We start from the raw sequence: 15060 nt of genomic DNA on the forward strand, positions 1-15060 counted from the left end.
CAGATATCACTGTCCTATGGAAATTTAGGCAACTATTCTGGCTCAGAAACAGGCAATGTACCCAAAGGCTACGAAACCCAACCTGCACTAGCAGCATGTGGGATGCACTACTGCTGAGGCAGCAGGACCAGAAAAGAACTGGCCAAATCCCAAATAAGGTAGGGGAACAAATGTGTGTTAGTTCTAAGTTACCAGGCTTTCCTATATCTATCTATATCTGCAGGGAGAGCTACTTAATTCCTACACAAGGAATTTGCTATGTTTTGCTACATGTCACTGAGAACAGACCCATTATGGATCATAGTTTAAAGAGTGGGACACTGTATTACATATTAACTTATATTTCTACATGTTTATTGCCCCACAACAATGTTATTGGTTATTTTTGCTTTTAAAATACAAAGATCTGTAACAACAAAATTCAGATTACTGAGGACCAGAAGAAACTACTAATTATGCAACTGTCAAGTAACATGATCAAAACAGCATTCAAGCTGTTTTTTCCTTCTTGTTCTTTTCCCCTTTCCCGGAGTATTAAGGTTACCTCAGGATAAGTAGTAACACTATATCAGAAAGCAGAGCACGATACAGAAAAAATACAGCCACTTTTTTGGACATTGTTCAATAATTATTTTTGTTAGAGCCTATGTCTTTTAAGAGGATGTGTATTACACTGGTATAGGAGAGCACAGAAGGATTGAAAGCCTCTTTTTGTTCTATGTAGATAAACAGCACCAGTAAATCACACACCACACACAACAGCATTTTTTTAGTATCTATTCATAGAATCACCTCGGTTGGAAGGGACCCTCAGGATCATCAAGTCCAATCATAACCTAACTGTAGCACTAAACCATGTCCCTTAAGAACCTCGTGTAAATGTCTTTTAAACACCTCCAGGGATGGTGACTCCACCACTTCCCTGGGCAGCCTGTTCCAGTGCCTGACAATCCCTTCTGGGAAGGATTTTTTCCTAATATCTAATTAACCCTCCTGGCACAACTTAAGGCCATTTCCTCTTGCCTTTCATTTGTTACCTGGGAGAAGAGCCCAACACCCTCCATTTTAAAACCTCCTTTCAGGTAGTTGTAGACAGCGATCAGGTCTCCCCTCAGCCTCCTTTTCTCCAGGCTGAACAGCCCCAGTTCCTCAACTGCTCCTCACCAGACTTGTGCTCCAGGCCCCTAATAGTGCTAGAAAAACTGGATCCGTCTTCCACACTTTTTGTGTGGTGAATGTATACACACACATTACAGTAAGGACCATCTTCTTTAATAAAAGAGATAGTAAATAATAACTGGGATTCTTCTGCTAGCTGAGCAGATAGACACACCCCTACAGCTTCCAGGAGCCTGACCATCAGGTTTCTGTAGGAATATATGTTAACTGATAAATCAACACTAACGGAATTAATGGGGTATTAATTTTTATTTCTAGGAACTGACTTAATTTCCTGAGTGTTCTGGAGTATAATTCACTTACTCAAATTCTTGCATTGTATCTTTCAAACATCATTAGCTGCAGCAATAAAGAAACAGAATGACAAGGATTCGAGAATCTTGCAGACCCATCAACAAAGTTTATTCTTACTATATTTTTTTATTCCCTGAAGTTCAGAATGCACTGCAATTTATTTACAAACTCATATAATGGATAAAACAGATTTAATACAGTGAACTATGTTTGCAAGAATAATCCTAAACCCACAGAATTTGGGAAGGCAAAGTGACCACCAAAGAGCCCAGAGTAACGGCACCCTTACCCCATACACAACACACAAGCTATCACAAAGTAATCAATTTATGAACTGAAACTTCAATTATTACAGCAATGATCATAGCCTGTTTCTAAAATGTGAAATTAAATCATAAAACAATTTTTAAAAGCCTGACAATTAGCTCTTTCAGAATTCATAGTATTTGAACTTCTAAAATTTGAAACACAAACATACTTGTTGACGTCATATGGAATAATTGATATATTTCTAACATGTATTTGGAAACAAAACTTATCCCAGGTTCATGAACTAAGAAACGGAAACAACAGAAAGCACGTTTAGGCAAAGAGAGCACACACAAATCCTGCCTTAATTTTTCTTTGCAACTAACTTGGACCTCCAACCTGCATCCTGGTTAGCCTACGTTGAGAGATGAGTTTAAAATAAAAATTACCACTTAGAATCCAGTAATTCACCTATTTAAAATACCTAATGTATCACAGATGATGAAAAAATAAATAATAAGTAAATATAATTTTAAAATCTGTAGTATTACTAACGTATGTAAATGCTACTTTAAAAACATTACTTCTAACACTGTTTAAAAAAAACGTAATTAGAAACAACAGCACAAAACTGTTCCTACATTCACCTACAAATATGAACTCTTCCATTCGGAAGATGGCACTCTCAGGAAAAATGTCCACAGATAAAAAGACTCTCTATATACTGACAATGGATTTAATTAAAAATGTGCTTCTTAAATTACATCAATATTTGTTCTTTCAACCTCATTAAGCTCCTTTTTATTCAAATTCAAGTTCAGATATTTATGGAGGAATGGACAATTGCAATTGCTGCCAAATTCAGTACCAAAATACCCTAAAAATCCAAGTCTGTTTTTGTAACTTTTTCCAGCATTGTAAGATCACATTATCATCTACTTCTAATTGTAGCAGACTTTTCTTATTTGGCCTAAAGATTCCCGGGTATCTGTCTGGCCAAGTTGTTTTAGAAAATTTCTAACTAAATGGTCAATCACTTCCAAAACCAAGGAAGAAACACAGCATTTTTATCATGTTTTGTTGTTCCAAACTTTCCCCTGAGAAGCTTTGGATCAAAGAATTGAAATCTAGCGAAGTACATGCATCTGTTTTTCATGCAAAAAGTTTTTGTAAATCTGCCCAAGCCTGTAAGACTTTAAAATGTCATGTGCACAGAGAATAGCAAAAAGTACTCCTTATTGTACAAAGTGGAGCAGAAAATGTGAAGATTCTCACTGCAGCAAGTGGATTCCTGAACAAAGCATTCTTGCAGTAGCAAGAAACTGATTCAGTACCAATACTGCACTGTACAAACACATTTATCCCAACACAATCTTAAGAACGGCAAAAGAAGGAACAAAATGGGCCTAAAATAGGAAGGCCGTGGGAAGCACACAGTGGTACAAACACTGGAACAAGCAATTTGGTACTGTCAGCAGAGCTAGGAAACAGGGACATGGCAAAAAGTGAAGCGCAAGGAAGAAACTGGTACAATGAAGCTGAGAATGAAATGATGCCATAAGCTGAAACAGAGACCAGATGAACCTGGGAGGAAAGCTGGGGCAGAAGGAGGAACTGAGAAATCAGCTTAGAACTGAGGAGCACACGTGGAGCAAGTAAGCAGAGACCAAAAATCACAGCTGAATAGGTATTGAAATACAAAACTGAAAATAGATGGGTAAAGAGATCGGAACTCCAAGGAGCCTCAGGAGGCTGGGACTGCCTAGGTCAGGGGAATGCAGGAAATAAACTGAGGAGTTGAGGGGAGCTCCTCAATGACCAGGAAACCACTGATGTTATGCTCATATTTAAGGCAAGTAAAGACAAAGGCCCAAGAACTAAAGGCTGCTCAACCTTTTCTGACCTCAGTTCCTGGAGAGACAACGAAGCACATGTTCTTGGAATCTATTTCCAATCATATGAAGGAAATTAAGATAATCAGGAAGAGTCAATTAGGGGTTTGCAATAAAGAAATAATTCTTTACTGACCAGAATGCACTCTGATATGGATGAGGACAGAGTAATGAAAGTATCATAATTTGAAATTTTCAAGGCATTTGACATCATCTCCCAGTCAGTAAGAAGCAGGGTACAGCAAGGGATGACAGCGGGACCAGTTTTTTTTGGTATCTTCATTGTTATTGGTGATGATGAGGCAGAGAACTTGCAGATGACATCAAATTAGTAGCGATGACTGACATACTGAGCAGCAGTAGGGCTTCTATCCAGAAGGACACCAAGAAACTTGAGCAGCAGGCTAAACATCATGAAGCTCAACAACGAAAACAGCAAAGTTTTGCAACTGGTGAAAAAGAAACCTGAGCATTAGTACAGGATGGAAAGTGACTGGTTGAGCAGCCCTGCTGAAAAGGATCTGAGGATTACAGTGGACATCAAGCTGGAGATGAGTGAATGGTGTGCTCTCATCAAAAGAAGAGCAAGCCACATGTTGGGATTTATTACTGAAAACATGGCCAGCAGATCAATGAAAGGTATCATCCATGCTCTAGCTGGCTCTTGTGCGGTAAATTCTGAAACACTCTGTCTGTCCAGTTTAGGGCCTCCCAGTCCAAAAGACAGGCTGAAAACCATTGAAGGTCTGAACAGATGGCTACCAAGACAGCTAAGGGCAGAAGACCCAGAAGGAGAAGTTAATAGCAGCTGGGCTTGTTTAATCTGACAAGGAAGACCTAAGATGCCATCTGATACCAGCCTTTGAGACAGATATGGGTCAAGATTGGGAGCAGGAAGGAAAGTGCCTGTACTTACAAACCCTTAATTTACACAAAAAGTAGATATGAATTCAAGATTTCTGGGTCCCACTACTGCTCTGTCATTTCACGCTTGGGAAACCCACTTGCAAGATACATTTCATTCCCTTCTAGTGCTGATCCATATAAACGGTGTCAATTTTCTGTTTTGGTTTGGTTTCTTTTCCTACACAGACATTTTGCTAGCAGGAGAGGTAGAGGTTTGTTTGCAGGTGCTACAGACACCAAGCTTGCCAAGATACCCATGGGTACTAATAGGATATCAGAAGACTCTATTTGCTATCCTAGTCCACACAGTCTATGAGGTTACACGTACAGTCAACTTTATTAAGACTTAATTTTCCTAAAACTTATTCCTAGGACTTATTTTCTAAATAAGACACATATTTTTCCCATAGGCAGACATTTATTCTGGGTTCCCCCACCATCACCAGGTACCTGAGACACAATTTTCTGGGAATTAACAACTGCAATCAAGCTTTGAACACATGAAAGTGCACATAACTGAATACAGTGAAAAACAAGTCCCACACAGTTCAAGTTCTGCACCCAGATTTGTTTTATCTTGACCCTGATCTCACAGTGCCCACTTTCCATCTGTTAAATGAAATTAGTAATTGATCTCACTAGCAAGAAATGAAAAAAGAAGAAGTGTTAATAAAAAACTGAAAATATTTAGAATCTTTCTCAGAGGAAGATTCAAAGACAATTCAGCACACAAAACATGGAAAACAAAATATTCTATTTTATTAGATATCTTCACATTAAGAATTACCCAATTCCTGCACTGAATGAGGCGGCATTTTTTTCCACAGGGGCTTGGTTTTTTTTAATTTCCCATGTCACTTCCATAAAGAAATCATTGTAATAATACTCACACAGGGTCAGGTAGCTTTGAAAATGCACGTTTGTAAAATAGAGCACTCGGTAAATAGAAAGTGTTATAGTTAAAATTATACAAATACGTAAGTTAGAAATTGCTAATAGGTATTCTTCTATGAGTTGGAGATCATGGTCTCCTAAATATCAGGGAAAACAAACAAACCAAAACAAAACGGCAAGGTTACTCCTTGATACATAACAAGGAAGAACATGATCACTGTATCTACTGAATAGACTCTCAGCATACAGCAGAAGATAACCACAGAAGTGATGTACAGTATCTGGATGAAGATCAATCAGTAACCACTGAAATAGTAACTTTTTTTTTTTTTTTGTATGCAAGAGAAACCTATTTTCACTTGATACACATAGTGTCTGTGCTCTATGTCGTATTACATGCTTTTTAAACTAGACCAAAAAAAAAAAAGTGAAAATCCAAGCTGGAGGTGATACCTATTTTAACCCTGTCAGACTCAAACCAATATATTTTTAAGGGAAAATAATACTTTTCTTATGTGTTATCCAAAACTAAGCAGAGAAGGTGACAGACCATAGTGTGACAAAAAGGGAATGAGATTATGATGCTCAGTTTAGTCAACACACTAAAAAACAAGTTAAGTATTTTCAAAGTAGCAAAATTCTCCTAAAGGTCTGTGAAGACTTTTGCATGGGCATAAAAAAGTACTTCTGGTTGAATCAAATGAATGCTGTTAGATTTGATGGAAATTTTTTTAAATGAAGGAATTGAAGAATTAAAAAAGAGGCAGACTATCACATATTAGCACACCTGAAAGTTTCAGAGTAAAAGATTATGCAATCTGATGGATACAAAAGAATTTAAATTTAACACAAAAACAGCACCTGCTCGTCAACATTCTAAAGCAGACAAAAAACCACAAACCAACAAATAACACAAACAAAAACCCCAAACACCACACACACACAAAACCAAAAAAACCCAACCCAACCAATCAACACAACACACACACTACAAAATCAAACAAGCAAGCAAGCAAACAAACAAACAAAAAAAAACCCCACCAAAAACCAACACAACCCAACAAACCAAAAAAACAAACCACAACAAAAAACCAGACACCCGCCAAAAAAAAAAAACTCTCAGGCAAATATTTTTAGTATTTACTGACATTCTTTTCTCATTGAGTAAAAATGACGGCATTCTAACAGCCTGATTTACAAATACCAAAATGTGTGAAGTGCTTACAGTTTTTTTTTTTTAATTCTTAAAACTTTTTATTTGAATAAGCTTCTTGAGCTTTGTCTTTACTTACCGAGAAAGTGTCGATTTCCCTGAACCAGGTAGGCCTCTCAAGATTAGGAGCAATTTCTGTGAACAACTGAATCTTTCTTCAGGTAACTGCAAGGAAGAAAAGCTGTGCATGCCTTCTGTATCATCAATTTTTGGATCCTTCCAACAGTCTTCTTGGGTTTCACAGAAACCATTATTTTGGAGTCCATTCTGGTCACTATTTCCATGTCTGAAGACCTGAGTAGTGTGGATATCAATATGACAAGCATATTTGGTACTTTGATCAAGCAATAGACCATGACTGTTCATGTCAGTATTTCCACGGTAACCATGATAATTTTTGTAATAAAGTTCACCATTGTGAGAAGGGAGAGCATTTGTCTTTTGTGGTGGGGAATTAAGTATCTGAAAATGTGACTGATGGTTAAATCTGGGAGCAAGAGGTCCCTGAGATACTATGAAAGACTCTGTTGACTGCCAGGCAGGTCTGAACTCAGGCACTGAGTAGTTCCAATATTTAGAATCTACCTGTCCATGAAAGGTATTTTCATTTTTCCAGTCACTTGTTTCCATGACAAAGTGCTGCTCATTGCTTGCCTTCTCACCTTCCTGTTCCCCAGAGAAACATTGTTCATTCCCATGAAATGGCTGGGGGCTGCCCAACAATATGTGTTGATAATCCTCTTGTGAGGTTTGACTACAGTTATATGGTGAATATTGTTCCTGAGAAGTTTCAGTTTCTTTTTCCTGAAAACTAGTATCTACATTTTCATTTTCCAGCTGGTGAATTTCTTTATAGAACTGGTCCAGCTCATCATCTATTTCTTGTACAACAGAAGAAACAGCCTGCACCTTCTTTGGATCCTTACTTTCAGTTCTGTTTTCATGCAATTCATTCTGATCTTCCCCAGATTTGTCTTGTTTGTTGCTTTCAGGAGGCTTATATATCGGTCCAATAAATTCTTTGCTTGTAAAAAACTCTTCATCTGATCCATTTTTATTTACCAGGAATGATGCCCTACTATTTCTAATATTATCTTCATCAGCATTATTTATAATAAGAGTGTCTTTCTTTTCTTCAACTTCAGTGTCATTTATTGATGCAAATGGAGGATTTACATTCTGTGCAGTTTCTGAATCAACTGGCTGACCAAGCACTCGATTATGTTCAGGAACCGTTTCATTCAGTGTTCCCAAGATACCGCCAAGTATTCTCTCTTGCTTCTGCATTTCATGTTGCCCTTGCTTATCTGAGGCATATGCTGGTATGAAATCATTCGATGTTCTCTCTGCATCCACTTCCTCTTGAATACCCTGGTTATCATCAGAGAGTTTTTCATAAGCCCCTTCTGTTGACTTCATTTTTTTAGAACATGGCTCAATTGTGATTTCATCCTGACACTCCAAGAGCCTTACTTGACTTTCAGCATGAAGCATCTTAAAAAAAAAAATAAATTAATACATTATCAGAATGCACTATTTTAAAGTAAAGTATCAAAAAGCAGGATTTATTCAGGCCTATAATATGCACCCTCAGACCCATGACATGCATCCTCAGATGTTCCATGGTCACAAATAAAATGTACTCAACCAGAAGAAAAGCAAACATCACCTATGGGAAGTCTTGTTTAACCAAAACTGCCACATTATTGAGCACCTTCAAAGAAATACATTAGTGCTGCACCAGTCTAGCAGTCACATTTTATGATCCATCTTCAAGAATTTTCAAATGACACTTAAAAATGTGAATATTTGAAAAATTAATTACACCAACAATCTCTTTTCTTTATTGACATATGTTAATCTGCCAAGTGTTATAAATCTCTTTTACAGCATAAATGTGCCAATTTCCAGTGCACATACTGATGCCTGACATCACTACTCATATGACCAACAAAAATGCATATACTTCAATCACAAGGATTATTTTCTGTGACACAAACTGAACTCACCTAATTAATTTAATGCTAAACAAACAGATACTGGATAGCATTTATAACTTGGTACTAGTCAAATAACACTAAAATCTGCAATTTGTTGTTATGTTTCCGGTTTTAGAACTAAAGACCTTTGTTAGGAAGCAAGACCACTTAGTTTCACGTTTTCTAAAAATAAACACATAAAATCCCTGCCCCAAACAGATTGCAATCTGAGAACCAGCCAATAGATTCCAAAAAGATTCAGAGAGACAACAGCAATTAAAAACAACGCAAGATGGCACTGGCCACCATGACACACAATCATGCCATTATTCATCTATTATTTAGAACTACTTGAATTTTCCTTTGTATTCCTGGAGTCTAGATCAAATGTAATAAAAAGCAACAGTTGTTTTATTGTAAATCAAGTACCCAGTAGTTTATTTAGCAAATCCCCCCTCTTCCCCAAACCCCAAATTCAGTACCAAACAAGAAGAAAGGTATTTTTCCTACTAGAAGGTTTATTCTACTGCTTTCTGTGAACATTTCAACTTTCTAGGGCTAAATACTGATAAAACGTCACATGCTCTCGACTATGGACATGAAGTCTTTTCCTTATCTGAAAAGGATCTGTAAGTAGTATTAAAGGAAGATTTTTAAGTAACATTTATCATCTCATGTTCACTTGCAAAACTGACATGAAAAGGTGCTACTCTAGACATTTTCTCACCTACTATCCAAAGGAAGACAATTCTGCCCTCCTCAGTCTCAAAATGTCTAAACTGAGGAGATTTTACTGTTTGCATTTGACTTTACTACTTGGAAGACATCAATAATGTCAGCAGAGGGAGAAATATGGCCATACAACTATCCCTCTTCCTCAGAATTGGTAGATCAACATTGTGAGTACTATGGTCTCTCAAGAGATTTTTTTTGCACACCTCTAGCTTCTCGGTTCCTCCTTTCTGTAAATTGGAAAGCAAGTATGGCATTATATGAATTATGGACTCTACCCCACATCTACCCAAAAACGTTCCTCAACTCCTCTCAAAAACAGACTTGGGAAAGCAAGTTTCTTCATCAGCTTCTATCCCCACCTGTCTTCTGGAATGGTATGTACGCAAAGCATATATTGTCATGTGGAATGAAAACAGAGAGCGTGTGAACACTTGCTGCACAACTACCTCCTCAATGGTGGAAGATGCTGCTCTGTGACTGTCCCACACAGGAATATGCTTTCTTGCTCATTTTTAATAGACTTTCTCTGACTATCCTCCGGGACAGTGAAGTTGCATGTGAAAGCATCTCCACCTGCATTCTTGGGGAGGACAGAGCAAGTATGCACTGAGAAGGTGCAATCTACGTGATAGTCTTGTCTAGTCTTGGGATCACAGAATCACAGAATCGACTGGGTTGGAAAAGACCTCAGAGATCATCGAGTCCAACCCTTGGTCCAACTCTGGTCCATTTACTAGATCATGGCACTAAGTGCCATGTCCAATCTCAATTTAAAAACCTCCAGGGATGGCGAGTCCACCACCTCCCTGGGCAGGCCATTCCAATGCCTGACCACTCTCTCCGTAAGTATTTCTTTCTAATATCCAGCCTAAATTTCCCCTGGTAGAGTTTTAGCCCATGCCCCCTTGTCCTATTGCTAACTGCCTGGGAGAAGAGACCAATCCCCACCTGGCTAGAACTTCCCTTCAGGTAGTTATAGAGAGTGATGAGGTCACCTCTAAGCCTCCTCTTCTCTAGACTAAACAACCCCAGCTCCCTCAGCCTCTCCCCATAGGTCTTATGTTCAAGTCCCTTCACCAGTCGTGTTGCTCTTCTCTGGACCCACTCCAGCACTTCAATGTCTTTCCTGAACTGAGGGGCCCAGAACTGAACACAATACTCCAGGTGTGGCCTCACCAATGCAGAGTACAGGGGAAGGATCACTTCCCTTGTCCTGCTGACCACGCTATTTTTGATACAGGACAGGATACCGTTGGCCTTCTTGGCCACCTGGGCACACCATTGGCTCATGTTGAGCTTCCTGTCAATTAGTACCCCCAGGTCCCTTTCTGTCTGACTGCTCTCCAGCCACTCTGCGCCCAGCCTGTAGCGCTGCAGGGGGTTGTTGTGACCAAAGTGCAGCACCCGGCACTTGGCCTTATTGAACTTCATCCCATTGGAATCAGCCCATTTTTCCAGTCTATCCAGATCCCTCTGCAGAGCCCTCCTGCCTTCCAGCAGGTCAACACTCCCTCCCAACTTGGTGTCATCAGCAAATGTGCTGATGATGGTCTCAATCCCCTCATCTAAATCATCAATAAAGATGTTAAACAGGACTGGACCCAACACTGACCCCTGGGGAACACCACTAGTGACTGGCCGCCAGCTGGATGCAGCCCCATTCACCAGCACTCTCTGGGCCCGGCCCTCCAGCCAGTTCTTAACCCAGCGTAGAGTACACTTGTCCAAGCCATGGGCTACCAGCTTTTGCAAGAGTATATTATGGGAGACAGTGTCAAAGGCCTTGCTGAAGTCCAGATAGACCACATCCACGGCTTTCCCCTCATCCACCAGCTGGGTCACCTGATCATAAAAGGAGATCAGGTTGGTCAGACAGGACCTGCCCCTCCTAAACCCATGCTGGCTGGGACTGATCCCTTGTCCATCCTGAAGGTGCTGTGTGATTCCATTCAGGATGATCTGCTCCATAACCCTGCCAGGCACAGAGGTCAGGCTGACAGGCCTGTAGTTGCCAGGGTCAGCTCTGCAGCCCTTTTTGTGGACTGGGGTAACATTGGCCAATTTCCAATCATATGCGACCTCCCCAGTGAGCCAGGACTGTTGGAAGATGATGGAGAGCGGCTTGGCAAGTTCTTCTGCTAGCTCCCTCATCACCCTAGGATGGATCTCATCTGGTCCCATAGACTTGTGAGGCTCCAGATGGCTCAGTAAATCACCAACTATTTCCTCCTGGAGTACAAGAGGCCTATTTGGCTTCCTATCTCTGTCAATCACCTCCAGAGATGAATTGTCCTGAGGGCCACCTGTCTTACTGGTAAAAACTGAGGCAAAGTAGGTATTGAGTACATCAGCTTTCTCCTCATCTTTGTTAGCTATATTTCCCTCAGAGTCCAACAGAGAATGAAGGTTTTCCTTGCCCCTCCTTTTGTTATTAACATATTTGAAGAAGGACTTTTTATTATCCCTGACAGAACTGGCCAAATTAACTTCAAATTGCACTTTTGTTTCCCTGATTTTTTTTCTGCATGATCTAGCTATTTCCATAAATTCTTCATTTTTTCCACAGTCGGTAAAGTCTCTTTTTATTTCTGATTTCATTCAAAATCTCCCTGTTTAGACAAGCCGGTTGTCTTCCCCGCCGGCTAGCCTTTCGGCGCACTGGTATAGCCTGTTCCTGTGCACTCAAAACCACCTGCTTGAAGCATGCCCAACCCTCCTGGGCCCCCTTCTTTTTAAGCATTGTTTCCCAGGGTATGCTCTGAACTAGACTTCTGAATAGGCAAAAATCTGCCCTCCGGAAGTCCAGCGTAGAGGTTTTGTTAATGGTTCTCCCTGCATCTCTGAGTATTGAAAATTCTACTATTTCATGGTCGCTACGCCCCAGGCGGCCTCCAACCACTACAACTCCCACCAGCCCTTCTCCGTTTGTAGTCTTGCCCCTGGTGGGCTCATTTACCAGCTGATGAAGGAAATTGTCCTCTATACACTCTAGGAACTTCCTAGACTGCCTCTTCTGTGCAGTATTGAGCTCCCAGCAGATATCCGGCAGGTTAAAGTCACCCACAAGAACAAGGGCTGTTGATTTTGAGACATCTGCCAGCTGCTTGTAGAATAATTCATCTCCTTCATCGTCCTGGTTGGGCGGTCTATAACAGACACCCAGGAGGATGCCAGCCTTGTTGGACTTTCCTCTGATTCTGGTCCACAGGCACTCAACCTTGTCACTGCTGACCTCAAGTTTAACAGAGTCAAGTGACTCTCTAACATATAAAGCCACCCCTCCACCTCTCCTACCCTGCCTATCTTTTCTGAAGAGCTTGTAGCCACACATAGCAGCACTCCAGTCATATGAGTCATCCCACCATGCTTCTGTGATGGCAACTATGTCATAGCTTTCCTGCTGCACGATGGCTTCCAGCTCCTCTTGTTTGTTGCCCATACTGCGTGCATTAGTGTACATGCACTTCAAGTGGGCTGCTGATTTCCCTCTTAATTCGGGCTTTCCATCCTTAGGCCGATCTTTGGAGAGCCCAGTTTCAATCCCTTCCCCCTTCAAACCTAATTTAAAGCCCTCCTGATCAGCCCTGCCAACTTATGGGCTATAGTCCTCTTGGTCTCCCTAGAAGGATGAAGCCCATCTGATTTGAGGAGACTGGGTAACATGGAGTTTGCCCCATGGTCAAAAAACCCAAAATTTTGACGGTGACACCAATCCTTAAGCCACCTGCTGATGAGACGGGCTTTTCTACTCCTCTCTTTATTTAGCTCCTCATCCATCCCAGATAGCACAGGAACTGAGGCAAATATCACTTGTGCTCCCATCCCATGAACTGACCGACCCAGTGCTTTAAAGTCTTTTTTAATTATCTTGGTACTTCTTCTGTTGATGTCCTCACTGCCAGGGTAGGAATAGGTCTGTCATATTTCTGTGAAGAATTGGTTATAAGCATTGAACCTGAGTTGGCATAGGTGACTCACTTGGCTGGCACTGCCAATACTAATTTAGGACTTTAACTAACCTGCTAAACATCCAGAAGTCTCAAACAAGTAACTGATGGCCCTAAGCTCCACCTGTGCAACAAATTTCCAGATAGAAAAAGGCGGCATTTATGGCAGAACTTAAAGACAGGGGAAAACGCTTGGCTTTGCTTGCATGACTACCTCTTTTAGGTTAGGGAGGTGACCAAGCATGTAGGCCAGTGTCGCTGGCACAGAGCCCGGGCACGGCTGAGGGCCGGGGCAGCGGCTGCTCCCGCACCGGGCGGGCGGCGCTGGGGTGCCCGAGGTGAGGGGGCGGCTGCCGGGAGCCGCCAGCCCCAGCTCTCAGTAGGTGTTCGGGCCGCACCCCGCTCCCCACCCCAGGGTAAGGCCTCCCCGTTCTCGCCCTCCCAGCACACCCCCCTCGGCCACAGCGCCAGCAGCCAGCTCCTGGGCGCCAGCACCACCGCCCCCGCACCGTCTCCCTCTCGGCCCGGCCGCGGGGACACGAGCACTCAGCCGCGATCCCTCTTTGCCACACGTCTGTAGCAGAGATGGTAGTGGCGGAGAGGAGAAGCGCCTTCCCAGACCCGCTGAACAGAAGCCACAGCCACATGCGGGTGAGGAAACCAACCTCAAGGCAGAAGCGCCCGCCCGTCCCTGCCGCCGCTCCGCCAGCAGCGCATCCCCGGCGGGCGGGGGAGGGGAGCGCCGGCAACCGCTCGCTCTCAAAATGGCGCCGCCTCCCGCTGCCCTTTCACCCCCGCACCTCCCCGCGGTTGTGGGACTTGTAGTTCTTCTCGGAGGACTGCGACTCCCAGCATCCCCTGCGCCGGGGGCGGGGTTGTGACTGAGAGCGCGGGAAGGAGACGTTGCGGACGGGCCGGGAGTGGGCGGTCGCAGGGCGGGGCGGGCAGTGAGGGGCGGGGCGGCTTTACCCCAAAATAGCCCATTCCGCTCTCCATGGAGGAAAGTGATCTGAGCCATCATTGAGGACTGGGTTTTAGGCCATTTTAAACTCTCTTGCAGGTGGTTCTCTCCAGCTGTGGGGTGGTGTTTCGTTTGTGAGGACAGAGGCCGCCGGTGTGGTTACAGAGGTCAGAAGCTCCAGCCAGCAGTCTTGTTTGTGTTCCACCTGTGTCACTGTTCTGCTCCCCGGCTCAGGTACCCTACTGTACCCACACTGTGGTTTGACTCTGGTTTCTGTGGGATGTCCTACCTTCCTAAAACTAACTGATGGTTGTTTTGAATAAAGCATAAATTTTTGTCTGTAACCCCAAGGGAAAACATTTATTATAATGGATTATGTACATGCATGTAGCTCCTCCATCACAGAAGGACACTGGGATGGTCAGGCAGGACTTGCCCTTGGTGAAGCCACGCTGGCTGTCTCAAATCACCTCCCTGCCCTCCACGTGCCTCAGCACAGCTGCTGGGAGGATCTGTTCCAATATCTCCCCAGGCACAGGGGTGAGGCTGACAGGTCAGTAGTTCCTGGAGTCCCCCTTTCTATAATTTTTAAAAATGGGCACAATGCTTTCCTTTTTCCAGTCATCAGGGATTTCACCTGGCTGCCATGACTTCTCAAATACCGTGGAGAGTGGCTTGGCAACTACGCCAGCCAGTTCCTTCAGGACTCTGGGATGCACCTCATTAGGTCCCATAAACTTAGGTATGTTCAGGTTCCTTAAGTGGTCACAAACCTGATCTTCACTTACAGTGGGAGGCACTTTGCTTCCCC

At 42.5% G+C, this 15060-nt stretch overlaps 1 protein-coding gene across 6 annotated transcripts in view; it reads right to left on the bottom strand.

The window, feature by feature from the left end:
* LOC102091118 (NEDD4 binding protein 2 like 2) overlaps positions 1–14220 on the bottom strand; it is a 66115-nt gene extending 51895 nt beyond the window's left edge. For all 6 annotated transcript variants that reach the window (XR_010470103.1, XR_010470105.1, XM_065051472.1 and 3 more), the window contains exons 1-2: positions 13954–14220; positions 6707–8121 (exon numbers count right to left, since the gene is read on the bottom strand). Coding sequence is in view for 4 of the 6 variants with exons in the window: in XM_065051472.1 (XP_064907544.1) it covers positions 6707–8121 (1415 nt within the window). In the remaining 2 variants the exon portion in view is untranslated. The remainder of the gene's footprint in view (positions 1–6706; positions 8122–13953) is intronic.
* Positions 14221–15060: the final 840 nt, after the last annotated feature.

Source organism: Columba livia, chromosome 1, assembly GCF_036013475.1.
Source record: "Columba livia isolate bColLiv1 breed racing homer chromosome 1, bColLiv1.pat.W.v2, whole genome shotgun sequence".
NCBI classification, from domain to species: Eukaryota; Metazoa; Chordata; class Aves; order Columbiformes; family Columbidae; genus Columba; species Columba livia.